The 27,500-nt window shown below is 49.6% G+C and overlaps 1 protein-coding gene across 3 annotated transcripts in view; it reads left to right on the top strand.

Annotated features, from left to right (window-relative positions):
• The window catches only part of LOC113584197 (inositol polyphosphate-5-phosphatase A), a 106,378-nt gene that overhangs the window by 48,248 nt on the left and 30,630 nt on the right, over positions 1-27,500 (top strand). For all 3 annotated transcript variants that reach the window (XM_035531373.1, XM_035531374.1, XM_035531375.1), the window contains 5 exons: positions 8,107-8,170; positions 8,995-9,098; positions 14,639-14,691; positions 16,328-16,447; positions 23,170-23,254. In XM_035531373.1, coding sequence (XP_035387266.1) covers positions 8,107-8,170; positions 8,995-9,098; positions 14,639-14,691; positions 16,328-16,447; positions 23,170-23,254 — 426 coding nt within the window. The remainder of the gene's footprint in view (positions 1-8,106; positions 8,171-8,994; positions 9,099-14,638; positions 14,692-16,327; positions 16,448-23,169; positions 23,255-27,500) is intronic.

Genomic DNA, 27,500 nt, shown 5'->3' with positions numbered 1-27,500 from the left:
TAGTATGCATTTTAAATGAAAGGAATCTAAATTCTAAATTATGTCAGAGCCAAATATTAGTAAACGGCTCTGTTTCTATAAACTGCTGTTTTAATGTTTTGTTTATAATCTGAAAGGGAATCATTTAAAGCAATAATTTGTATTTTTTATTTTTATTTTTTGCATTTTATATTATTTGATGCAGTTTATTTTCGAGGATTATAGAAAACAGTAAAGTGAATAGTTTCTGCTGGGTGAATATTGGGAGTTTCGACTGAAGACATGGAACCAAAGGAGACCCAGGACTCTGGGACTGTCACAATGGCATCAGACGCCTGTGAAGCTGTGTCTTTTATGTCCTAAACAGAGGTTTCCGGACTTTTCCGCCAGCCTGCTCTCTGGTCCTTGTGGCCGCTCTCTTGGTTCCCTCCCTGCAAGGCTGGGAATGACTCTGATTTATGATTCTCCCAGTAAACTGAAAGAACATCTGCGTACAGAAACTCGTCTATTCTTTACTTATCGCTATTATCACACGACCCTCCCCCACCCGCACGACATAATTTTGAGAAACGTTTCCAGCAACCGTTCCGGTGACACGGCCTCTCTCTCTCTCTCTCTCTCTCTCTCTCTCTCTCTCTCTCTCTCTCTCTCTCTCTCTCTTTCTCTCTTTCTCTCTGCTGATGCACTGAAGTATAACTAAGCTAGCATGGAGGATATCCCTTCATTTCAATCAGGCCTGGCCCACTTTACATAACACATCACTGGCAGGCATCGGCTTTTACATAAAGACAAAGGCGGCACGAATGGTGTCCGGCGCTGGGACTTAGCGGAGACGCGGGCCCGCCGTGGGCTTTGGCCCAGCTCTGTCTAAAGCTTCACGGCTCTGTGCTCGCTGTTTGTGTCCCGATAACGCCTCCGACAGTATCTGTGGAAAGGACGCCTCGTTCCCTCACAGAACGATATTCCCCCCCCCACCAGGCTCTTTAAGGCTCTCAAAAACAACGTGGCCTTCCCAGTGGGGGTAGATTATAGGCCGTCGCCCGAGGTCGAAACCGACAGACTCTTCCGGATTTGTTGGCCAAACTGTTCTGCAGTCGATACTTCGAGTGACCATAGCTGTACGTGGCCATGTAAAAATAGTGTTTGATGATAGCGCTGTCCAGGGGCCATGTTGTGGCATTTCAGAAGACACTTGTGTGAGGGGTGAGGAAAAGGTGAAAAGATGTTGGTGAAAAAATGAGGAACATATAGATAAATCCCTCCCTGGACGGACTGATGAATAACCCTAAGATGTCTCAGAGCAGTATATTTTATTGTGGACCAATGCTATAAAACTGTATCCTATTGGACAACCGGTGGGGGGGCCGTTTGTCATAGCAAGGCCACCAGAGCTCCGTGGAGAGGACATAAGGTCCGGATCAAAGGCTCTTGCCGTGGTCGCGTGACCAGTCCCCTGCCTGCTCTACAACCTCTCACCATCCCGCTAGAGAGTGGGTCGATCGATGTCCGGACTGGTAACTCCCACACCTGGGGCGGGACGGGTCCACAGCTGCGGCTCCATTAGCAACCCGCGGATCCAGAACTCATCCATATTTTCACATTGCACCCAAGAGTAGCGATGGTGCTCCATGAAAGTTCAGCTTAATATGATTGTCCTTGTGGGCCTTATGCTAGGCTGCGGTTGGCTAGGACTCCAACTGGCTGGGACTCCGATTGGCTAGGACTCCTTGCTGTTGGGTCCTATGCGTGTCTCCTGTTGCCCTGTAAAGGCAGAAGCTTGCTTTGCATCCGGTACTCTCCTAATCCAATCAGACACATAACGGACGATCAGAGCAGCAGGCCACATATTAAACAGCATGATAATCTAGATTGATGAGCATTCAATGTCAACATTAACAATATTTTCAAAAGCAGAAAATAAAGAAAAATCAATGGCCCTTTAGACCTGTCATTTCTAAAAGTATCTATCTAATGAGGATATCTTTAGGGAAAACAATAATAATGGCACAAGTTGAAATATTCTTTTTAATTATTGGACATCCATAGTGGAATATGATTTACATTAATGAGCCTAAGTATATTAAAAGCATTTTATCCCCAGCATTTGAAACAATTAAACGACGGCCTTGGCAGCCCTGCATGTACTGGCTGAAGAGAGAGTGAGGTAATGTCATTTTAATTACTAATGGATTCCTCAATTGTTCGCCCTTTGATTTTTCTTTTTTGGCAAATCTAATAACACGGATAATGTTCATTATGTACGTGGTCCTTCAGGGGATGATGAGATTAGCCCCAGTGGCTTGTGCGTACTCCACACGAGAGGTTATTCCCCACGCCACTGGCCTAAACCGCTGGGTTCTTTGCGGATCGAGGCATCAAGGACTGCTTGCAGTCTCATACCTAACTGCACTAGCTGCCCTTTTAATGTCTGGAGGCTGCAGAGTGTTTCCTGAGATGGAGGTACCGATTTCTTGGCCCGGGGGCAGTTCGTGGACAGCCCTGTTGGTGTGAGGGACACCACCGTGCTCTTAAACGTCTCCGCGGGCGCTCCCGTGGCCACGGGAAGGTGTGTGGGTTAGCAGGCACAAGGGACGGAGTTGGGCGCGCCAGGTGAAATCTCATTTAGCCTGATGTGCTGCTTTTATGCCGTCATAAAAACCTGCTGCGGCTGCAGAGCGGAATGCGTTTGAAATATATCGAGCTTTTTGGCTTCAAACATTGTCATCGCTTCAGTTTGGTTGTTTATGTACAGAAATATAGGCTGCGTATAAAAATGGGAAGTGCTTATACCTGGAAAACATCTTGTAAGCACGGGGGAATTTGGGTTGTGTGGTGCTCGTGTATAACTTATGTTACTGTCTGAATTATGTTAATTTCTGCTCCATAATTGCTTTTCTAACTTCGTCATATGAATAAACCCAGACAGGAGTCTAGATCTGACGTTATTCAAGCAAGATGACAGGCCTGCACGGTTGCACTTAAACAATCCTGAGTGTATATATAATATGAGTTTACATGCAAGGCGTTGGCAGGGAGGCAGGGACCAACAAGCATGCCAAAATGTCTCCTTACAAAGGGTGTAATCACTTTATGCAGAGTTGTATTATGATTCCCCCCCCCCCATTCTTTCTGGTTGAATGTCATTGGCATGATGGCTTTATTGCCGTAGACCCCTGTGAGCGACCAGGTTGGAGGGGCCTCAGCACGACTGATGAGCATGGCAGGGAATTGGCAGATGGGAGCATCCATTTCGCTGCTAATTACAGGGGCCGCCGGCCTCGCCGACTGACAGGGTTCAAGCGGGCAATGTGGAGGCTGCCAGCTCCCATCCCCTGCGCTTTATAAAACGCTCTTTAATCCCCCTGCACAATATCATTAACTTTGTAAGTGGATGAACACAATGGACAAGCAATTTAATTAACTTCTACCATTGGATGTTGGAAGGAGAGACTAAATGAAATGAATGCACAATATTTCCCTGCTAGGGCGGCCAACCTTGGGAGCGGGCCGGATTGTTGGCAGGTCCTGTACGTGCTCCTGGTTTGGCCAATTACGCCTTGTTTAGACCCATCCATAACATTTTTGCAAAAAGGGGAAATAAAATCAGAGGTTTACAGATCAATCATACAAGCATGCTGCAGGAGTTTAGGGGGCATTTTAACAAAATGAGAGGAGGCCCACCCCCACTTGTCATTTCTGTATGTGGTTTTCTGTCTTTCTGACCACCTGAACATGCTCTCTCCATTTCTCTCTCTTTCTCTCTCTCTCTGGCTCTCTGTGTCTCGCTCTCTCTGTCTCTTTCACTGTCTGTGTGTGTGTCTCTCTCTCTCTCTCCATTTCTCTCTCTCTCTGGCTCTCTGTGTCTTGCTCTCTCTGTCTCTTTCACTGTCTGTGTGTGTGTGTCTATCTCTCTCTTTCTCTCACTCTGTTAAGGAAAACAGGTGATTATTCTGTGCTACTTTAAGCAAAGCAGACACACTATTACACAGCTAAGCCTGGATGGTTAGCAGTAACCACCAGCACACGGTGGTATTGGTCCGTATGGCTTCACCTCTCCTGCGTAGAAACGTTCTCGTCTAAATCTCGGCGTGGCGTTGCCTCCGGATCTTATGGCCTGTTCTGTTGGCCTGGTTCACGACGCTGATACGCCACAGCTTGAGGTGAAATGTATGGTGACTCCTAATTTCCATCCAACACCCTGAAATGTGGTTCATTGCTCTTTCATTGTTGCGGACCAACAGCGAAATGAGTGACTCGCGTTAATTGGGGCGCTCGAGCCCTGAGATTGAAGCCATAGCGGCTGTAATGGACTGGGAGCGAGGCGGGACTGGGAGCGAGGCGGGACTGGGAGCGAGGCGGGACTGAAAGGCGGGCACTGGCAGAGGGCTTTGGGAGAGCCTGAGTTCTCCTCCTGCTGCCCTCCACAAACCTCCACAAACCTCCACTGCTGCACAAACAGGCTGTTTGTCATCCTCTGCAAACACGACACTCTGAGAGACAGACAGACAGAGAGGCGGACAGACAGAGATGGAGAGGAAAGGAGAGCAGAAGGAGGCAGCGTCGATACCTGGGTGGCTTTTCAAGGGGGAAATACAGATCGAGATGCCCCCCACCCTTTTAGCTCTATGTGTTTGCCAAACAGCCCTCACTCATTGATTGAGTGTTCAGAGTATTGAGCTTCTCTGTCTATTCTTCATCTGCTGCAGAAGGTCCTGACTGGATACACAGACAAAACTCTCATTTAAAGTTGCTCTGTCACTTGCTCTTATTTGCAAGCAGACCGGTTGCTGTGCCGATCCATCATGGTCTGTGCAAAAAAGCGTTTTCCCTTGGCGATGCGGCACGAATGTGTCACGCCGCAGCTGTGCTCGCTGCTCATCCTGTGGGGTGTGTGTGTGTGTGTGTGTGTGTGTGTGTGTGTGTGTGTGTGTATGCACGCACATTGATGGTAGACAACATTCAGTTGACGCAGTTACTGCATTTATCCAGCTGTCCAGTCCGGTCGGGTGATGTTTTGAGAGGATCGTTGTTGAGCTTCGCTTCATGGATTGACACGAGCTCTGGCAACATGTAGAACTGACCTTTAAAATCGAGGTTGGGGGAGGTGTGCGTGCGCGCGCGGGGATGTGTGGGAGTGTGTCTTGTCTGTCTGAGCGTGCGTGCATGTAGTGACATTCAGAGTGTTCGTTGACTGATGAGGGCCCTTCAGTAATTTCACACACAATCGGATAGCTATTCACAGCGTTAATACCGTGGTAGAACGTATAAACCTAAACAAAATAAAAACCCAAACTGCAAAATCCTCCTTGGGATCCGTAACGTTCTGTCTCTAAGGCCGCTCTTCCATTTAGACTGTGTTCTATACATGTACGCACCTTTTGAGGTCTCCGTTTCCCGCTTCATCTCTGCGAGTGTGGCTTGGAGGTGAGAAACCGGAGCTGTTTACTACCTTTTAACCGGAGTTAGCCGCTAACCTGGGAGCTGAAGGAATCTGAGACCGATGGCCTTGTCCCGTGCAAATGCTTAATTCACTGTTTCCATTTCCAAGCGGCGTATTGCACTCAGTTGCCGGGCTGGCTTACGACGCCATCCTCCCTGGCTGAAGGCACGCACCAACCTCGACCTCCCCGCACGCTGGTGTCACAATATTGTGCGTGTCTACATTCAGGGCGCTGACCGCTGCACTCGGCAGAAACCAGCACTCTGACCACTAGGGAAAAATGACTACTTTTATCTTTGCTTTATGGCTCATATTTCAAATTGAATGCAGAAAATCCATTAAAGGTCACGAGATTCGAGCATCTCTCTGCTCCCTAAGTGGTCCGCCTCGCGAGAGACTAGCGCGCGGCCTCCCGAGCGAATACACGCGGTAAGGGCTTCGGAAGATTCCGCTATACGTTTTTCCCTACCGGCCGTCCTTTGGGCCGTGAACGGAAATCGAGTTTCGCTGAATCTGATGCAGTTGCCGTGCTTTGTCCTGCTTGTCTCTCTAGCGGTGAGACGCGCGCAGCACACCTGCGTCCACGTGTGTGTGTGTGTGTGAGAGAGAGAGAGAGAGAGACACCGCGCGAGAGCCTTCCCGGGGCCGGCTGTAAAACTTGCCTTTTATGGCCCAGTTATTGTCTTTCTGTCTACAATTACTGCGATTACTCACTTCCCTTCGCCCACCCGCCCGCCCCGTGCACTTAATAGAGTGCATTCCTACTAATGCAGAATTAAGTAGCGCCCATGACAGTCCGGTTTATAAATATGTAAAATACACTTTTAATTATTTCAAGTGAATCTGGCAGCTAATCAATAACGCGGGACGTGACAAACATACGCCTGACATGGGCCATTGTAAAGCACCGGCTAGAAGATAAGCACTTCCTGTCAGCGCGCTCTGGCTCCAATTAATATTTTGAGGCTGTCATGCCCCGAGACAAATGGATTAATTGCAGGCCGCTAATATAATAGGTTCTTCATGAAGAGGGGCCCCAGCTCAGGAGGAGAGGCTGGCAGAGGGAGGCGCAACCAGACCGTCGGTTTGAACTGCCATGTTAAATATTTATTAGAGCGCTTGTATCGGATTTTTTTTTTCCACGATGGACGCTTATGCGCCGTTGTTTGCCGGTTATTGGAGGGGTGATTAATCGGAATTCTCTGGGAGAAATCATGACGATGCCATTTACGGCGGTCGGCCTTGGCAAGGTTGTTTGGTTATAGCTTCGTGTGTCGGTAGGACGGAGAGGAGCCAGCGTGTCAGCGCTGGTGTGGTTTCACCTGCTCCTGGGCCTCAAGGACACACGGGGTAACGCGTATAAATAACGTTCAGCGTCAGCCCAAAGCTGTTACTCCTCTCAGCAATGTTGTTATTGTTATGTAAAAGCTTTGATGGGCATCTGTTGACACAATACATATGTGTAAAACTGTGTTCTCTGGTGCTTTCTCTGTCTCTCTCTCTCTCTCTCTCTCTCTCTCCCTCTCTCTCTCTCTCCTCTATGCCTTTGGATTCTATCTCTTCCGAAGTCGTGCAGAGCAGAGGAAAGTGTTCTGTTTCTAGTCCGCCTGGTAGCTGTTCTCGTGCATAGTTTGTGTGTCGGACGCGACGGGGAGTGGTACGGGACCTGGCGTCTGCGCTCACCATACATCAGCGCATGTTTAGTATCTAAATGTGCCGCACGCGTAAATAACGGCCAGGGCCAAGCACTGTCCACCTCCGTCAGTGCCTGCCATAGCCGCAGCCCTTGGTGTGAGTCCACGCCAGCCCCTCCAGAACGCCCACCCCCCACCCCCACCTCGGCCTTTGCGCTAGTTACCGAGCTAAAGAGCGTCCTACTCTCGCCGCCTCTGCGTGTCTTTCTCCCTCCTGCCGTCTCTTTCCCCAACCGTCCATCGTGCTGTCTGTCTAAGGGTCCCGAGCTGTTGGCGCTGTCTTCATGCCCCCCCCCCCCCCCCCCCCCCCCCCCCAAGAGCTGCGGAGGTGTCTGAGGTTTACAGGACAATTGAGAGAGCGGGCCCTTTGCATTGAAGCCTCGGGATGGCGAGATCAGCTCCGCGGCTTTATCTGCGGCCGCCTGGAGAGCGTGAGGGGAGAAAGCTCCTCCAAACGCAGCTAGTGAACTGTGAACCGGATCAAATCCCTCAACCTAAAGAGGGTTTTTTCCCCACCCACTCTTTCTCACTGAGTTTGTTTGGGCTGTCCCCAGAATGGGGAAACTGTCTGATTGTTCGGTAAAATTAAGAATATAATCCTATTGAAGTAAATCTTTGGTCATGCTAAACTCTGCCGGACGGGGCCCTCTGTGAAAGGCTCAGACTGCTTTGACAGAATTGGGTCCATCTATAATTTACATGTCATATTTGGGTGCAGTGAACTCAAAAGCGCCGGGCCTCTGTGCAGCGTGGGCGCTGCTGGGAGTTCTGATCAGAGCTCGCGCACTCCATTCATGTGGGCAGAATTGCTTTGGGAGGTGTCGTGGAGTTGCATTTGTGGAGGAAGTCTTTCTAGAAGTTCCGTGCCACCTAGGCCACATCCGCCCCCTCAGGTGTCCCAGAGGAAAATGGCGCTCCCGGTCCCGGAACGCTTTTGAGATCTTTGCATTTGTCTCTAAATTTCTCCCCTCTTTCTTGTCTCTTTTTGCGCAGGCACTAGGGTGTTGCTACTTTATACACGAATCCTTGAAAAACATCCACCAGTTTGATTTCAAAGGTAAGTTCCCTCATTTCGCCTGCCAATCCACGCTCGCTGTTAATAAGGCGTCTCAATCACATCGCCCGGTTCCATTAGATCAGCGCGATCAGGCTGGCCGCTAGTCCTAGGCCGAAAAAGTAATCCAGAGAAATGGAGTCAGTGATGAGGAATAGCCATGCTTATTAATATTAGAATTTAATTCATGAGATTTCATGCTGTGGTAATAGTCTTCTCAGGTTATTGGACAGTTAGTGTTGACCTCATCAGCTGCAGGGGTCAGAGGTCACGGGTCCCCGCGGTCACACTAATTAAAGCAGCTCCTATTACATGAGTGTCTGCGTTAGCTGCTGCCACGGGCGTGAAGGACAGGGGAGAGGTGAAGAGAGGCAGTCACGCTGGCGGAACGATCCCGCCGCTCCTGGGCCGTCCCCGGGTTGCAGCCCGTCTCTGCTCACACGCTCCACAGCAGAATGGCCCCAGTCACCTTCGGAGAAAGCCAAAAACTGCAAATATATCGCACGTAGACTGCACTGCGTTTATTTAAATCATTTGTGCTCGGAGTTAAGTTAGGCTTTTAAATTTGATCGGTTGTTTAGAAACGTTAATATTTCGGACTTCTGTGGAACACGACCTGCTGTACGTGAAGGGGTGAGTGTGTCTCTGGGTGTTGGGAGACCTGCACTTCTCGGTTTAGTCTGTTTAACCAGCAGGTGGAGCAGTTGCTTGATAAAGACTAAAGGAGCATCTCTGGAAAAAGCGTGCAGTGTTTCAGCATGATCGGTGTCTCTAGAGAATTCCCCAGTGATTTAATGCCCATGTGCGCCTATGTTTACTTCATCTAGCCAAGAAGTTCAAGAAGGTGGTTGGCAAGGAGATCTACTCAGACACTTTAGAGAGCACACCCATGGTGGAGAAGGAGAAGTTTCCTCAAGACTACTTTCCTGAGGTGTGTGTCCTGCTCCTCTGGCCAATTACATGGTTTCCAAATGAGCATTCACCATATCCCAGACACCCATATTCTGGGTTCTCTATTACTGCAGTGTTGCACTGCAGACGAGGTTCTGGTACAGAATCGAAAAGAAAAATAACAGCCATTGCAGTAGACGACACTAGTTCTGAATTAAAAAAATAAATAAAAATTATGATAGAAATATTTGGGACAATGCTTGTTTCACTGTGGAAACATGTACTTTATAACTTTAGATTTAACTTTATATTTAGTTAATGATATGATATTTTATTAGTTGTAGCTGATAACCAGAGGTCTGTCCATATATTAAACTCTTTTTTTTAATTGTGTATACAGTCTTGATGCTACAAATATGAATACATCATATATATCAAATATGAAATTTTAGGGGGAAAAAATCCCAAATTCCTTCACTTATCCATGTGATCTATTTTTGTTCTCATTGACACAAACCGGAAGAATGAATGAATTGCTTCCCAGCTCCTGTAGTGAGGACGGGTACGGCCGGGTCGCGTTCATCCCCGTGCAAATCCGCGGGCTTACCAGTGTGTTGCTGGAACACACGACACCTAGATTACACGTGTAAGCGGTGTTTATTATTGAAGGGTTATTAAATTATTAAAGGGTTTCTTTTTCTCTGAACATTCTGAAAACATAAGCAGAGTTTGAAATGTCTACAAGAGAATTCCAGCATGGTTCATTTTAAATGGAGCTTCAGCAGGTTTGTTTTAAATGTAAAATGTAATTTCCCTCCGGGTTAGTCATGGTTTGTGACTTTAACTGCTGTCAGAAGTCTGTGTCGTCTTGGAGGATTGTGGCAGAGGATCTCTTTCGCACTTTCACTGCAACTTTTCATGTTGACTGTGTATTTGCGTGTACTATGTGTGCGTGTGTGTCTATCTGCATGTGGCATGTGAGTATGTGTGCGCGAGTGTGCGTGTGTGTGTGTTGCCGAGTGCGGTTGCACTGCTGTGCACGAGGCTGATACAGTAATAAAGAGCGGAGGTGCTCAGATGTCAGACGGCTCCACAGAGCCCATCAGTTACCCACGCTCCGGCAGGCCAGCCCCGCAAATATATGCAAAAGCAGACAGAGCTGGCCTTTCACGCACCTCTCCCAATTTCCTCATCCTTCACACATGCACGCGCGCACGCACACACACACACACACACACACACACACACGCGCGCACACACACCTTCCCTACCCAGTCCCCCCCCCCCCCAAATGTGACATTTCCACACAATCTAAAACCAATTACTGTGATTCAGCGGCTGTTCCCAATAATTACGAGAACATAAGCAAACAAAGCAAGAACACGCCAGCCTAGCCGAGGAGGCGCGCCGAGGAGGAGCGCCAAGGAGGCGCCGCACCACGGCCACGCAGCACACAGAGAGTTTGCACATTGATTCATGTGTGTTCCCCAGCTGGGTTATGAATCTCAGATGATGCTCGTGAGAGCCGCACTCCAGATAATGTTATCCCATTTAAAACCAGTAGATTTGTGTAGTCTAGCTGGGACAGATACTGCTGCTCACACTCGCACTAACACACGCACACACATGCGCACATGCACATGCACATGCACATACACACACACCAGCGGTCTTCTTCGTAGCGAGAGATTGGTTGTTATCATAGATCACAGATACAGCTCAGACCTCTTATGAAAGATGAATTAATTTCACTAATGCTCTAATGCAGGCTGCGCTGGGGTGTCTGGGCTGGTGATAACCCCGGTTTCGTCCGCCTTTCCCCACCCCAAGATTTATGCCCTCTTTTAGTAGATGAAACCGGCCGGATTCGCCATCCATCTGCTGCGCTAAAGAATCCCATTAACGGCGAATCCGTGGCGAGACGTAACGCCGGATCTCGCCACGGCTGGCTCGGTTCCTGCGAGCCAGCAGGTTCTGGCGAAGGTACGCAGGTCGGGCCGGGGCGGCAGTGGCGTAGGACACGGGGTGAGGCCCGGAAGTGTGGCCCACTGGTGCCGGGCTAGTGCCGACTGCCGCGGGTTGAGGGCGTTTGAGGGGGGACGGCTGGCCTGGCTCCCTGCACTCACGCTTGTTTTACTGGCATCGTCCATAAACTGTCCCGCGTGCATGTCCTGATGACATCATTGCAGGGGAAGGACTTTCATTCTCTCATTTGATTGACGGGCCATTGGTTTTACTGGCAACGCAACAAGGGGAAAATGCCTCTTGCCGTCATACCACTGTGTGTGTGTGTGTGTGTGTGTGTCTGTCTGTCTTCTTTTTGGAGAACATGCTGCTGTATTTTTAATATGGGTTTGCTAATATATCAGTACATTGGGCAGGCAGAGTTTGTGTGTTTTTATGTGGGTTTTTGTGCGTGCGTGTTCGTGTGTGTGTGTACTAGTCTGTACTGTGTCCTGCATCCTGGTGCATCCCGTGTTCCCTCCAGGAGGCTGGGTGGCCCACCACAAGTGCATGCCCCCCTCTGCCTGGAGAACGGCGTGACCGTGAGTTATGGCTCTAAATGGTGGGCGAGCGCTGGGACGATATTAATTGAAAAGGCGACTCAGAAGGAAGTGGACAAAACACGGGGCGCGTTATTTGTGAAAGGTCGAGCTGATGGATTCTGTCGTTTCTGCGTCTCGCCGCCACGCGCCCGTTTGTGACGTTTCTTTGATTTATTTGTGGGAGGGAATGATGCAGAGACTTGTATCTCCTCAACCTCCCAGCGCAGATACAAGGAGCTTTATTTTCTAGCCAGAACAATTAACAGCACATCCTTATTCCTCCTGTTGTCTTCGGGCATATGAACGTTCAATTCCAAACCCCCCAGAGGGCCACAGGCTGCAATGGGGCTGTGAACGCAAGCTGGGGGTCTGCGCGCGTGGACCTCCCCTCTCTCCTCTGCTCTCGGGAGCTCCTCTTCAGAGCCCAGCCTGGTTCTCCTTTCCTGCGGGAGACGGCGCGGGACCGTCGGGGAGGACTGCACCACGCTTCATTGGTCACCGCTTGTGACGATCAGTTATTACCCAGGGTGCATTTCTGACTGCACGGTTCTAGCTGAAGAGAGCCCAGCTGGGGCTGTTATTTATTGGGCAGGGGGGGATCTCTCAGGCATGACCTCACAAAGGTCAGCGGCTAGGAGTGTTCTAGCTGCATCCCCCCCCCCCCCCCCCCCCCCCCCAAAAAAAAAGGGGGACTCGTGAAGTGACCAGCTTTAGATTGAGATTGAGTCATCCGTTTGGGAGACAGGATGTGGGATTATAGACTGCCCCCGCTCTCCAGATCCCTCCCGCCCCACATGACCGCCTTTCCCCGCTATCCTCCTGCTTGCGGCCGGCCCACACTGGCCAGTAGTCACGGCGACCAGCTACGGATGGCCCGTTCATCATTGTCATTGGCTGGGAGCTATCGGGGCAACCTATTTCACCCCCAACCCACTGACCTTTCTAACGGACAGCTGCTCCTTGACCTGATGGCCCTTACACTGGTCGGAGGGAGGGAGGGAGAGAGAGAGAGAGAGAGAGAGAGAGAGAGGGAGAGGTCAGAGCAGAAGACTGTTTCTCTATAAGGTAATTTTATGTGACAGGATTAGATTTGTGATGTTTAATCCTCAGCTTTAAAATCACTGGCCCACATCCTTGTTTTTTTCTTACTTAATCCTACAGCACGGCGCTCCCTACGTACTCGCACACTCCTACAGCACGGCGCTCCCTACGTACTCGCACACTCCTACAGCACGGCGCTCCCTACGTACTCGCACACTCCTACAGCACGGCGCTCCCTACGTACTCGCACACTCCTACAGCACGGCGCTCCCTACGTACTCGCACACTCCTACAGCACGGCGCTCCCTACGTACTCGCACACTCCTACAGCACGGCGCTCCCTATGTACTCGCACACTCCTACAGCACGGCGCTCCCTACGTACTCGCACACTCCTAATGCACGGCGCTGCCTACGTACTCGCACACTCCTACAGCACGGCGCTCCCTACGTACTCGCACACTCCTACAGCACGGCGCTCCCTACGTACTCGCACACTCCTACAGCACGGCGCTCCCTACGTACTCGCACACTCCTACAGCACGACGCTGTCTACGTACTCAGACTCCTACAGCACGACGCTGTCTACGTACTCAGACTCCTACAGCACGACGCTGTCTACGTACTCAGACTCCTACAGCACGACGCTGTCTACGTACTCAGACTCCTACAACACGGCGCTCCTTACGTCATCAACAGACTCCTACAGCACGGCGCTCCCTCCGTACTCGCACACTCCTACAGCACGGCGCTCCCTCCGTACTCGCACACTCCTACAGCACGGCGCTCCCTACGTACTCGCACACTCCTACTGCACGGCGCTCCCTACGTACTCGCACACTCCTACAGCACGGCGCTCCCTACGTACTCGCACACTCCTACAGCACGGCGCTCCCTACGTACTCGCACACTCCTACAGCACGGCGCTCCCTATGTACTCGCACACTCCTACAGCACTTCTGCAGAGTGTTTTCATATGATGTTTGGATTTTTGTGTTGGAAGCATCAGGTAGCAGAAAATTGATGTTTGGCAGACAAATAACCAACCCAGTCAAACCTACAGCGAGGTCACTGGTATACCATCAGAAGCTGGGAGAGAACCGAAGTGCAGTCCCAGTCAGGCCTGTGTGTGAAGCCTCCCCTACATTCTCTTCCACAGCAGAATACACTGCGCTGGTGTCATCATCCAGGCCGCCTCCACACGGCCTTATAGATTAATTCAGCTATGCTAATGTAATTCAGTTTGATACAGTAAATCTTGCCCTAATGCGGTCTGATAGATGTGAGGCGCAATCAAATACCTCTCAGCCTTTTAATTTGCATCAGAGTTTTTAAAAAAAATAAAATTAGTCAATTTGTAATTATGTGACCCAGACTGTAATTAGTTTATTCACGGCAGCAGTTAACTCCCCATTAGAAGCTCAGGCTGAGGGAGGGTGGGGTTATTTATTTATTTGTCTGTGCAGTGGAAACGAGGATGCTCGCAGTCTCAATTTGTCTCACGTTTAATAACGAGCTGTGTGGTAAATCATGTGCAGTTAGTGTGAGAGAGTGAGTGTGCGTGTGTGTGAGGGAGAGACAGAGAAAGCTCTCGTGGTCCTGATGTGGTCATTCGTTCAGTATACGATGATGAGAAATGGTCCAGAAGATTGAAAATGAGATTAGGAAGTTCAGAAATTCATACGGAGCGAAGAACAGATGAGCGAAACTCTGTACCAGAATGTTTTTGTACTTGCTTGTTGCATAAGGTAGTGATGGAACATTCTGTTTGTTTCCATTTTTAGCTTTGGTTAGTTTTAATTTTTCCCTTTGACTTTGTATCTTTCATTTTGTCTTTGTGTTCAAGATTGTTTTTAATCACATAAAAATCCACTATTCCTGATGAATGATGGAATGAATGTGGATTGCACTGGCAGCAGTGTGGAGACCGGGGAAATGGGAAGCTACTGGAACACCACTGTGAAGTGCTAATGTTGTGTGTGACTCTTCCACAGTGCAAATGGTCAAGAAAAGGTTTTATCAGGACTCGCTGGGCTCTGGGGGACTGGTGAGTGCGCGCACACACACACACGCACACACACACACACGCACACACACGCACACACACACACACGCGCGCGCGCGCATGCACACACACGCGCACACACACACACGCGCACACGCACGCACACGCGCATGCACACGCGCACACGCACACGCACACACACGTGCACATGCACGCACACACACGCGCACGTGCACACACACGTGCACGTGCACACGCGCGCGCACACACACACACGTGCACACGCGCACGCACACACACATGCATGCACACGCACACACACACACGTGCGCACGCACACACACACACACACACACACACACACTTTACTGCACACTCTTCTGTGTTTCTGTACATGTACCATGTCTAGGCCAGCGAGTTAGCAAGTGGTTCAGGCAGCCCCCTCTAGTCGTGTGTATGTGTGTGTATGTGTGTATGTGTGTGTGTGTGTGTGTGTGTGTGTGTGTGTGTTTGTGTGTGTGCGTCTGTACAGGCTGCAGGAGAAGGGCTCGATTGGATTAGGCCTAATCATGTTAGTCAAGCTGCTCCGTCTGACAGATGACAGAAAACATTACATGCAATTGCGACCTGCGCGTTGGATGTAAAGGTTTTCTCCACGGGGAGACGGGACTGGGGGAGGGGCTAATATAATCTAATAGAGGAAACACAAGAAAACAAAGGGGCTGAAACCAAGGATCGGAGTAGAGGGATGTTGTCCGACAGCCCCTGGGGCTCCTGTCCGGAGGGAGGGCGGAGGGTAGCGAGGGAACGGAATGGTGACGAAGGAGTAACGTGCTTCCACCTGCTGTCACCCTGCACCTCGCTCCGTGGTGTTCTCCACATGTCACTTGTAACCCGACTAGGGCCCTGTGCAGCAGAGGACCAGGCCACGCCGCTCAAGGGCGTCCTCGTAGACGTCCGCACACTGCACACTGCTTCACGGCTACACGTGCAGAAAAGTGTGGAGCGCAGAGGCGAGCTTTTCCGTCTCGTCCTTTAATGGAGCGTCATTTTAGCCCTAAAGAGCTTCCTTTATTTAAAAAAATATATATACATGATGATCCAAGTACTGAAATCTAAGTTCAGAGACAGAGCTTTGTGTTTGTTTGTTTTTCCTCTTCCATTTATTTATTTGAATAATTCTTCTTCTTCTTCTTCTTCTTCTTCTTAATATTGACGTTCGTGTGCGGTGTTGTATGGCTTTGGTGTTCGTGTGCGGTGTTGTATGGGTTTTGTGTTCGTGTGTGGTGTTGTATGGCTTTGGTGTTCGTGTGCAGTGTTGTATGGCTTTGGTGTTCGTGTGCGGTGTTGTATGGCTTTGGTGTTCGTGCGCGGTGTTGTATGGCTTTGGTGTTCGTGCGCGGTGTTGTATGGCTTTGGTGTTCGTGTGTGGTATTGTATGGCTTTGGTGTTCGTGTGCAGTGTTGTATGGCTTTGGTGTTCGTGCGCGGTGTTGTATGGCTTTGGTGTTCGTGCGCGGTGTTGTATGGCTTTGGTGTTCGTGCGCGGTGTTGTATGGCTTTGGTGTTTGTGTGCGGTGTTGTATGGCTTTGGTGTTTGTGTGCGGTGTTGTATGGGTTTTGTGTGCGATGGCTTTCCTGCATGTCTCACTCTTGCCTTGTCCCCACTATGTCCCCAGTGCATTTGACCTGGTCAATATTCACCTGTTCCACGACGCCTCCAACCTGGTGGCCTGGGAGAACAGCCCTTCTGTTTACTCAGGCACGCGACAGAAAGCTCTCGGCTATGTGCTGGACAGGTAAGAGGTGTGTGTGTGTGTGTGTGTGTGTGTGTGTGTGTGTGTGTGTGTGAGATATAGAGAGTGGGAAATGTCATGCTGATGAGATATCCACCGGGTAGCACCACTCAAGTTTAATACACTCTGCATATTGACACTGTGACAGGGGTGAGGGTGTGGAGAATAAACAATCGCTTATATGATTCACCTTGAGTATGAATGTAAATACCCTCCAGCACACCAGACGTTCTGCATTTTATCTTTGTAGACATTGTAGTCCAGTGTACTGGAGTACAGAGTCAAAACAGCAGAAAAGTATCCTTTTAGTCGCGTGTGTGTGCGTGCGTGCGCATGTGTGTGCACGCGTGTGTGCACGCGTGTGTGCGCGTGCATGCATGCATATGTATTCTGAATGCACAGAGTAGCTCCTATTGCGGCAACACAAACCCACTTTGAATAACTGCATACATATGCGCCACATAATTGAGCCGGCCATCTGACACCCTGTGAGTTATGACCCCTTTTATGTTTCAAAGATCATATTTTGTTCACTCTCTTCTTGAGTCCTCATCTGATGAAAGAATGGTCTTGCTTTAATGGACAGCCAAGTGGAAGTGCTTTGGGAATACGACGCCTTTTTACGGTTTTTTATGAAGTCATATTTTACCTGGATTTATGGACATAATGAAGTATGAAAAGACCTCCTCGTTGCTTACACTGAGGATTTGGGACATATTTTTTGTGATTTTTTTTGGTGTGTGTGTGTTCTTGAAGTTGATTTATTTTTAAAAGTCATCTCATAAATACTCACCAGTTTCCATGGAAATCTAACATGGCTGGCACTCTAAGCCATGTGTATGCTAGCTGATGTCCATAGCTCCCATTAAATGTTAGAGGAGCAGAAACCCAAACCCTAATGCAAGAAAAGGCCGTCAAATCTGGAGAGTTCTGCTGTGTTTTGCACAAGTGTGTGTGTGTGTGTGTTGGGGGGGGGGGGGGGGGGGGGGGGGGGGTAGCAGCGGTAGTAACCCTTATTAAAAGGTGATGGAGGCATGAACTTTGCCCTTTTGGGGGAGGTCCTGGTTGTATTTCAGGGGAGTGGGTGGTGCGTCAGTGTTGAGGCGGCAGTGTGTTTCACCGTGGCTGCCTGTAAATGGAGGGTACCACTCCCGGAGAGCCAGCCTTCCCGAGGTAGATCCGGACGGGCCCCGGGGGAAGCCCACGCCCACCTCCCCGGCTCGGTCGGGGCCAGTGAATAATGTTCGGCTCCTTTCACTGGAGCTGCTAACCTTTTGGCAGCCACCAGCAAACTCTATTCTACTGCAGCGTTGGGGAAGGACAATGAGGTTGTGTGGCCTTTTCAGTGAAGCGCTACCACCAACAGTGTCCCTATTCACCGCCTGGTTGGGAACCACATCTTTTTGGCCCATTGTTCTTCCCGCTGACTTCTAGCCCAGAAAGAGAGAGCAGGAAGAGGGAGAGGGAGAGTATGTGGTCGGACCTCCCCCTGCTCCCCCTCCTATCCTATCCCTTCCTCCTCCTCCTCTTCTCCCCCCCCCGGCCCGGTCACTTACTTCAGTCCCAAACCCAGTCAGACAGTTAGTCGGCGTCCTTCAGTTAGACACCCGTCATTCCCGCACACCCCCCTGGAGCGCCTCGGTCCCTCCTGCCCCGCGTTCTCTCGTGTGTCTGCCTTGGTCTCCTCGCAGGGCTGCCTGCTAGTCCCCAGCTCAGAGGAGCAGACCCCCCCCGACGCTTATCTGGTTAGGGGCTAAGTCTTATCTGGTTAGGGGCTAATCGCGCCCCTTCCAGCCCATTGAGAGCCCATCTGATAAGCTCCTTTCCTCTGTTCCTTTCAGCTGCTAAACAGTGTTTATCTGCCTACTGCTTCAAGGCCCCAGGGGAACAATGTGAGAGGTTGTAGCATTTAGCCCTATCTGTTCCTCCTCTCCCTCTCTCTCTCTCCCCCCCTCTCTCCCTCTTTCCCTCTCTCTCCCTCTCTCTCTTCTTTCTTTCTCTCTCTCTCTCCCTCTCTCTCTCTCTCTCTCTCACTCTCTCTCTCTCTCTCTCTCTCTCCCTCTTTCCCTCTCTCTCCCTCTCTCTCTTCTTTCTTTCTCTCCTGGGCTGAACTGAGAGCAGTGTAATGCGAGACACAGTTCCATATTAAGCCGTAGGTGGATTTCGGTGTGAAATCATTGTTCTTCCTCCCTTCTCATTCATTTTTAAAATAGTCCCAACTTTCTTTACCTCTTGAAATTCTTTTCTAAAAAAAAAAAAAAATAATCAAAACATTTCATTCCATGTCATTTAACACAAGAGGGGAAAGTAATGTAACCATAAAGGAATTTTCACATATACAAGCATATTTTACACAGGGGTCCCGTATTACGTAAAGGCGTGAGACTGACGCGGATTGCTTTGATTTCATGACTTCGGTACATTTTTGAATGTCCTACCGAGGACCGTGAGCGTCTCGGCCTGAGCGAGTGGGCTTTGTGGGAGTGGATGTGTCTCCATTTGCTTTCCCTTTCAGAGAGGTTGCTCCGTTTCAGGCCACGACAGTTTTACATCACAACTGTGAAATCTTGGCCAAAAAGACGCGCTTTGTCCTTCTTCATTATTCCCACACAAATATAGTCCATTGTCAGGAGCCTGAAGTTAATTTGATCCACATTGGAGACATTTAACTTTCCTGTTCAGTCAAAAGACTTGTTTCATGCTCATTTTCAAGGCATTGAAATGCTGTGATTGGCAGAAAAATAATGTTGCCGTTAACAATTCAGGGCAATTAGTTTCCCAGGGGGAAGCGGAGAGCAGATCTGGCTGCCACACAGCTATTCTTTGTCACTTTATGGACGGTCATCAGTCAACTGTCAACCCAATTCAAAGAGCCCTCCAATCTAAATGTTTCCCTTACTGCTTTTCCCAGAACAACAGCCAGAGAGAGAGAGAGAGAGCGGGAGGGAGGGAGGGAGGGAGGGAGGGAGGGAGGGAGGGAGAGAGAGAGAGAGCGGGAGGGAGGGAGGGAGGGAGGGAGAGAGAGAGAGAGCGGGCGGGAGGGAGGGAGAGAGAGAGAGAGAGAGCGTGCGGGAGGGAGGGAGGGAGGGAGAGAGAGCGATAGAGAGAGCGAGCGCTAGCTCAAGGCGAGTAGTCAGCAGGGTCTGTAGAGTAGACTGCGTGGGTGTAATTGAGACCCTCTGGTCAGCTGAATGAATTGATTAAAGTGTAAGAGGGTGTGTGAAGTAGAGGAAGACGTACTGTGTCTCGTCACCACCCTCGGAGTGATGTGATTTTTAAATATTTTCATCGAGGCTGAGAGACCGGTAGGCACAGTAGAGGGCTGTGACGGCTCTTAGTTTGTAGATGGTGGTGAGTTTGGAGTGTGTGAATAGAGAAAGCTTTTAGCAGGACTGGGTGGCACTCTAAGCTACCGCTGTGTGTTGGTGTGGTATTAATGTCCATCAGCAGTGACTTTGTGAACTGCCTCCTCACCCTGGGAGGCCCAGGGGTCAAAGGTTAATCAGTCAGCCACACCCTCTTCCCACCTAGCGCTAGCTCTCTGTTTCGCTCACACACACAAGCTCTCTCTCTGTCTCTCTCTCACATAACCCTAAAAAACATTCACACAGTCTCATCAGCTGGCTCTTATACAACAGTCAAGGCTGCTCATACTCTCACCATTCTGGCTCTTTCTGACTCTCTCTGTGCATTTCTCCCTGTCTTTCTCTCTCACTCACTCACTCACTCACTCACTCACTCACACACACACACACACACACACACACACACACACACACACACACAGTGTACTGTGCTTTCAGCTGCTCTGCCTCTCTCGCTCTGTTTCTTCTATGTTCAGATTCCACTGTTTCCCTCGAGCTAAAAGTACATATTCACCTTGTTTGACCCTCACTGCTATTGTGAGAAGAAGCAATTCCCACAATTTCTGCTTGACCAGAATATCCAAATGCTTATAGACAGAGTGGCTGGAGGGTGCTCGGCTGGAGAGTGCTCGGCTGGAGGGTGCTCGGCTGGAGGGTGCTCGGCTGGAGGGTGCTCGGCTGGAGGGTGCTCGGGTGGAGGGTGCTCGGCTGGAGAGTGCTCGGCTGGAGGGTGCTCGGGTGGAGGGTGCTTGGGTGGAGGGTGCTCGGCTGGAGGGTGCTCGGGTGGAGGGTGCTCGGCTGGAGGGTGCTCGGGTGGAGGGTGCTCGGCTGGAGGGTGCTCGGCTGGAGGGTGCTCGGGTGGAGGGTGCTCGGCTGGAGGGTGCTCGGCTGGAGGGTGCTCGGCTGGAGGGTGCTCGGGTGGAGAGTGTTCTTTGACTTTATCTTGCTGATCAAATGTCAGTCAGTTTGGCCTGTTAGATAGATAGTATGTGCTACTGGGTTTAAGAAAATGCGTAAAAAATTGCCTTTGTCTGATCCCTTCCCCTTTCTGTGAGCACCCCAACATGACACACACACACACACACACACACACACACAACCTGATGCCATTGGTCGCAGAAAAGCTAGAGGGTGGTCACTTCCAGAGGTCACAGGTCATTAGCGAGGCTTCTGTTAGGACGTTGACATGACTGGCAGCAACCACATTCTTCAGTGTTAACATTCTCCCCTGACTCCATGCAAATGAGTCGCTACAGCTGAGTCAGGGCTGCAGGAGCCATGTCGGGCCGAGCGGCGCTGCTCACCCCACACTCGCAGCCTTTCTTTGTCCAGTAGAGAGAGGCAGAGATGCGCTGTGCCATGGACACGGGTCTGTGTGTGATTGTGTCAAAATATTATTAGAAATATTTCTGTATCTGTTTAGAAAGAGAGCTTTGTGTGTATGTTTGTGAGGGCCCTGAGAGAGAAGAGTGTGTTATAAATTAGTGCCTGACCATAGACTTTGTACAGCTCCAGTACAACCTAAATGAATCTGCTTACCACTATCTCTCTCACACACACACACACACACACATTTGCACACATACATACACACATTCTTTCCTAAAAGTACTGTTTCCTGCAGTAAGGAGGCATTCTGTACTTTTCCTGGGCTTGTGGTACAACATGTTCATAGTCTGTGTAAAGGATTGTTCTCTGTGTGTGTTAGTGTGTGTGACAGCGATACAGTCCACCTTAATGAAGCTTGATGACGCAGTTGATGTGTGTGTGTGCGCGTACCCTGGACCCCCCACCTCACAGCCCATTCACGCCCAGCGCTCTGTGGCTAATGTGGGCCGGGGTGGTATCGGGGCCCACAGACCCCCAGGCTAAAAGTCAAGCACAGGGAGCAGCAGGTCAGAGCCTGGGCTACAGGACAGCAGCATGCGAACAGAGCATTACCTTCTGACCCGCCGCCGATACCCCCGACCCCGGACAAAACCCTCTGCCCTGTCGCATTAGACATGGCTGTTAGTGGGATAAAGCCCACTCACCTCATAACACATTTGTGGGAGTGGGAGTGAGAGAGAGCGAGAGAGAGAGAGACTTACACTCTTTCTTTCTTCCGCCCACTGTCTCCCCCCCCCCCCCCAATCTCAGACACTGCTGCTCCTCAGTCTGTGGTGTGTGGAATAGTAGAGTTCTCAGGCTCAGATCAATGAGAGGACACAACACACATAGACAAACACACACACACACACACACACACACACACACACACACACACACACACACACACACATACAGAGTAGGAAAAGAAGCAATCCAGTTAAAGCACATCGTCTAGAGCCCACCAGTGGGCAGTGGTAGCTCAGTGGTTAAGGTGCTTGACTTGTAAGTGGAAGGTTGCCAAGTTGTTGGGCCCCTGTGCAAGGCCCTTAACCCTCATTTGCTCAACATGTGCTCAGTTGGAATTGTAAGTTGTGTCACCTTAAATGTAGATGTCTACTGTTAGGATGATTACACTGTTAAATACATTTAACCTTGGCCTCTCTCTGGGACTGGTGGACTGGTAGGCAAAACCAGGCGCTGGACATGTGGCTCATCTAGTGACTCTGTTGAGAGGGAGCAGCTCATTATATTAAGAGGGGAGGAGCTGTCATGATTCAGCCAATCAGAAAAGGGCACTGTGCATGCTCTCTCCATTGCTGGGGGCATGCTTGGACCAGCGCTTGAAAATGACATCATAAACAGCCCGTTAGACATGGTGGAAATCCCAAGCTTTATTGACCAGGAAATTATGAATCCAATATATTGACACACAGTGACACTTTGAGAAGTTCCTTTCTCAGACAGCTGAGCAAGCGTTCACCCTCCCAGTGTTGGAGATTTTAATTCAGGCTTCTCCTCCTAAACTTCTCTTCTTCTAAGCTGCTGTGTGACCCCGTGGGAACTCCTGCATTGACACAGCAGGGTTTTCCCCAGCTGAACACACACCTCGTGAGGACTGTTCCTAGCTGTGTGTAGGAGAGAGCAGGAGCCAGGAATCATTCTGTCCTCAGAAATATAGCGAGAACGGGGGAGAGTTATCCTGCAGATTAGACACCATCGGATCCCCTCTCATTAATCCACTGTGGAGACATGCTGGCGCTCTGTTCTCCTTACATACGTGGAGTTAATGACTCCTTTGAGGAGTGTTGGTCTCAGTCAAAGTAGGAGCAGAGTGACCCCACACTTTCCAGTCTAAGCTGAATCAGGTTGACTTTGCCACTAGGTGGTGCTATTTCCCTCATAACCACTATCCTATTTGACGATTTGATGGGATTAGAAGCTGCGTCTGTTCTGTCTGCTGATGGACTCTGTCACTCTCTTTCTCTCCAGGATCACAGATCAGCGTTACGACAAGGTGCCATATTTTCTTTTCGGTGATTTTAACTTCAGGCTGGACTCAAAGCAGGTCATAGAGGTAAGACTTATGTATCTTTACTGATGCAGGCACCACTGTACACGCTGACATCCTGCAATACGGGCATTTCACTATCTTCACCTTATCTCTCTCACTGCTTTTGTATCTAGGCCTAAGTCGCGCTGTTTCTCTCTAAGCCACACACACACAATCACAAAAGCTCATGTGTGTGTGGTTGAATGAGCTACTTTATGACATCTTAATCAACACTTTCATGGTTCACTAAGGATGCCCACACACCCAGCCTGGTTTATAGGGGCTCTCATTAGCACATAGTGTCTGGTGTGTGTGTGCGTGCGGGAGTGAGAGAGGGAGAACAACCCTGTAACATAACAATGCACTTTGCAGCTAGGTTAGCAAACACAGCTGGGCTGGGGCAGTAGTGAGCACATTAATGAGTCATAAATCTCACAGTTGTAAAATGCCACAGCAGGACAGGCAGGTCTGTCCTTCATTCTCATAAGTGCAGAAACTCACTCTCTCTCTCTCTCTCTCTCTCTCTCTCTCTCTCTCTCTCTCTCTGGATCATTCCATCATACAGATAAGTGGCAGTCACCATTTCTTATTCACTCATAAACAGTAGCTGGACATGCTCTACTTAACATGTGCTCAGGGTGTGATGCTTGTAAACAGGTTAGAGATGGAAGTAGTGCATGTATGCGAGAGAGAGAGCAAGAGAGAGAGGGAGATTCAGGTCATTGTCCTTGCTGAGGAGGTTCTCACTGTTAAAGTGCAGAGGGACGGATGGGCGGGTGGACTCCCTGAATAGCTGAATTGTTTTCTTGTAGAATTGTCGAATGACTTGCCGGACTCTAATGATGCAGGAAGGACTTCATCCTGTGTGCCGCACTAGATGATAGTCTTCCTCTGTTCTCTTTGACGGGGGCTGCGCCGCGGGCAGTCTGCCCAGGCCCCCGAAGTGCGGCCCTCCCTCGCTGCCGTGTGATTGCTCAGGGCCGTGTGCGTCCTGATCCCGGTGCTCTCAGTGCGGTGGCCGCGTGCCATCACCGATCGGTGTAGAAACACGGATCTTTTAGTTTGGGGAAGGGGTTCTTGGGTTCATTTGTTTATTGCACAGCCACAGCATGGATGTGTGTGGGCGTGTGTATGCGTTTTGCCAGCGAGGGGCTGGTTCGGTGTTTTAATGACGATTAAATAGCAGGAGAAAACTGAGGAGTGTGTGCCGGCTCCTCTGCTGCAGATGGACTGTACTATATTGATCCTTCCAGCCTAACAGAAGACTGATTTACACACGCACGCATACACACACACGCACGCACACACACGCAGACACACACACACACATACTGACTCGTTTCAATTCTGTGAAAGCCTAATGTATAAGGCTTTTTAAAAATGTGCCCTGTGACAGATAACTAATTGAGTTACCAGGGCTGAAAGTGTGAGGAATGATGTAGGGCTCCGATTAGGGTCTTTCTACTGCACTTTCATTACTGTGGATTATTTTATTAACGATGACTCCTTTCTGTCTTTCCTCACTGTTTGTAATGCTTTGCTTCAGATTTTTTTGTGTGTGTGTGTGTTGAGGGGGACTCTGTTTCTTTGAACATTCATCATCAGTGCAACCTAAATATAAATGTTTTTTTTAAGATTTAAAAAAAATAGTTGTTGTCATTTATTATTATTATTATTATTATTATTATTATTGTTATTGTTATTATTGTTATTATTATTATTATTGTTGTTGTTGTTGTTGTTTTTATTGTTGTTAATAGTGATTTCCTAGGCTTATACACTGTCAGCACATGCGGCTACGTGTCTAAGGTGCTGAGCGTTGCTAACTGCTAACGCTCCTGCTCCGTTACATACCTTTACACGGTCATGAGCATCAGGATGCTCTACTTTCCCAGGGAGCCCCTGCGAGGCTCGGCGGGCCAGGGGGCAGGGGGTAAAGGGTGGGTACAGGGCTGCTTGGATACAGGTGGCACATTCCTATCGTGCTTGTGCGGCAGGATCAGTAACCAGAGGCATGGACCTCCCTCCCTCTCTCACTCCCCTCCCTCTCTCTATCTCTCTCTCTCTCTCTATATATCTCTCTCTCACTCTCACTCACACACACTCGTGAACAGGGAACTCCGGTAATTGTGTCAGACAGAGGGGAATTGGCTTCAATTGACCCCCATTTAGCAAAGCTTTTCACTGGGGACAAAGGACATGTCCACGTGGGTCCGAACTCTCTCATCCCCCACTTCTTTGCTCTACTCTCCTCGTCTCTGTCTCTGTGTGTGTGTGTGTGTGTGTGTGTGTGTGTGTAACAGAGAAAGAGATTAGGATACGAGAGGAAAAGACAAGCGGGGCAGAGACATTTTAAGGGCCTATGATAACAAAACAGATGGCTGTGCTGATGGTATTTTTCCAAAAAGCAAGTACAATGTCGAATCTATTAGGTCCTTTTTAATGGAGGGATCTGGATCTGTGTGTGTGTGACTGCCAGTGTGTGCAGGCGTTTGTGTGCGCGAGGGCACAAGTGAGCGTGTGAATATCGATGTGTATTAAAAGAGCGACGGAGACAGATTCATGTGAGAGGTATTGAGAAGGCAATTGGGCTCGCGAGTCAAGAAGAGCTGGCAGGACCCGCCTGTGCCAGAGCACAGCAGCTGAAGTGCATGCTGGGATGGCGCAGGACCCCAGGGTTCCACTGGTAGTGAATCAGAGCGTGCAGTGACAGCCGTGCGGCCGGCCGTCTGCTTGCCAGTATATTTAAAATCTCTCCTAATTAAACTTAATAGAATGTAAATTTAATTTTGGCAAAAAATGGTGCCGCCTGCCCTGGCCGTTCCAGTTTCGGGATTGATGGGGGCCAGTGGGGAGGTTAATTACCGACTTGATCTACTGTCCTTGTGACACAACTCGCGCTTGTTTTAATTGGAGTTTATCCGGCGCTTTCGCGGGGCGCTGTCGTTATGGCGGCGATTCGAGACTACGGGCTTGCTCTCTCTTTAGCGGTCAGGTGCTACTGCCCCCTGTCTGTGGCGGCGGGCAGTGCGCGGGGGGCTTGACCACAGCAGAGTTCTTTTCTGTTCTTGTCCCAGCTGTTCATGGAAGGAAAGGGGGTGCTGTATTCAATCCTCCGCAGCCCGCCAGCTCTGGAAACAACCGCTCGTTACTGACGGGCACAGCTAATAAAGATTTCATATTTCACCATGTGAACAGGTTTACAGTGCTCCTCTGATGCCAAAGTCAACTCAGTCATTTGTTTTTAGTACCAAAGAAAGAGGGGGAGAATTGCTTATGTTGTCTTTGTGTGTGTGTGTGTGTCTGTGTGTCTGTCTGTGTGTGTCTGTGTGTGTGTGTCTGTGTGTGTGTGTGTGTGTCTGTGTGTGTGTGTGTGTGTCTGTGTGTGTGTCTGTGTGTGTGTCTGTGTGTGTGTGTCTGTGTGTGTGTGTGTGTGTGTGTGTGTCTGTGTGTGTGTCTGTGTGTGTGTCTGTGTGTGTGTGTGTCTATGTGTGTGTGTGTGTGTGTCTGTGTCTATGTGTGTGTGTGTGTGTGTCTGTGTCTATGTGTGTGTGTGTGTGTGTCTATGTGTATGTGTGTGTGTGTGTCCATATGCATCTGTTTACATCGCACTTGGCATGCCGGGTGGCGTCTGGTGCCCCGCAGCCGTGCTGGTGCACGCTTGTCACAGGGGGCAGAGCCATGTTTACTGGTGAAATCTTCCTCACACAATAAGGCTCCATTTCACGGTGCGTTTGTGCACATGGCCTGCCATAAATCAAAAGACAGGCAGCGAAATTAAGTGTACACTACATTAGTCAGGCTAATTAATTTTGGGACGCATCCATCCATTAGTGGGTGGGGGTGCACTGATTGGCCCTCTGTTCTATGAAACTCTCGACACCAGGGATAGTGACCCTCATCCACATCAGATAAACCAGCCCATGAGATATGTGTGCACACACACAGTCTCTCTCTCTCTCTCTCTCTCTCTCTCTCTCTCTCTCTCTCTCTCTCACACACACACACACATGTGCGCGCACATATTTGATGCAGTTGGCTGCTCTCTGCTGGTTTATACTCATCAGTTCATTTGCGAAACCTTAAATTTGTTGCTGAAAAAATAGTTTATATGAGTGTATTCTTATTTCTGGAAAGTGTGTTGTCATTCATGCCTGCGTTGGCTGCACCAAACTGTTTGTTTTGTCGTTATTTCTGTGTGGTGGTCGTCACCTTATTATGCTACGTGTCATGATGCACTGGTAGTTCAGATAAACCCACATGATCTCTC

Source organism: Electrophorus electricus, chromosome 11 (assembly GCF_013358815.1).
Source record: "Electrophorus electricus isolate fEleEle1 chromosome 11, fEleEle1.pri, whole genome shotgun sequence".
Taxonomy (NCBI): Eukaryota; Metazoa; Chordata; class Actinopteri; order Gymnotiformes; family Gymnotidae; genus Electrophorus; species Electrophorus electricus.
The sequence above is the reverse complement of the archived record's forward strand: the minus strand, read 5'-3'. Positions and strand labels throughout refer to the sequence as shown.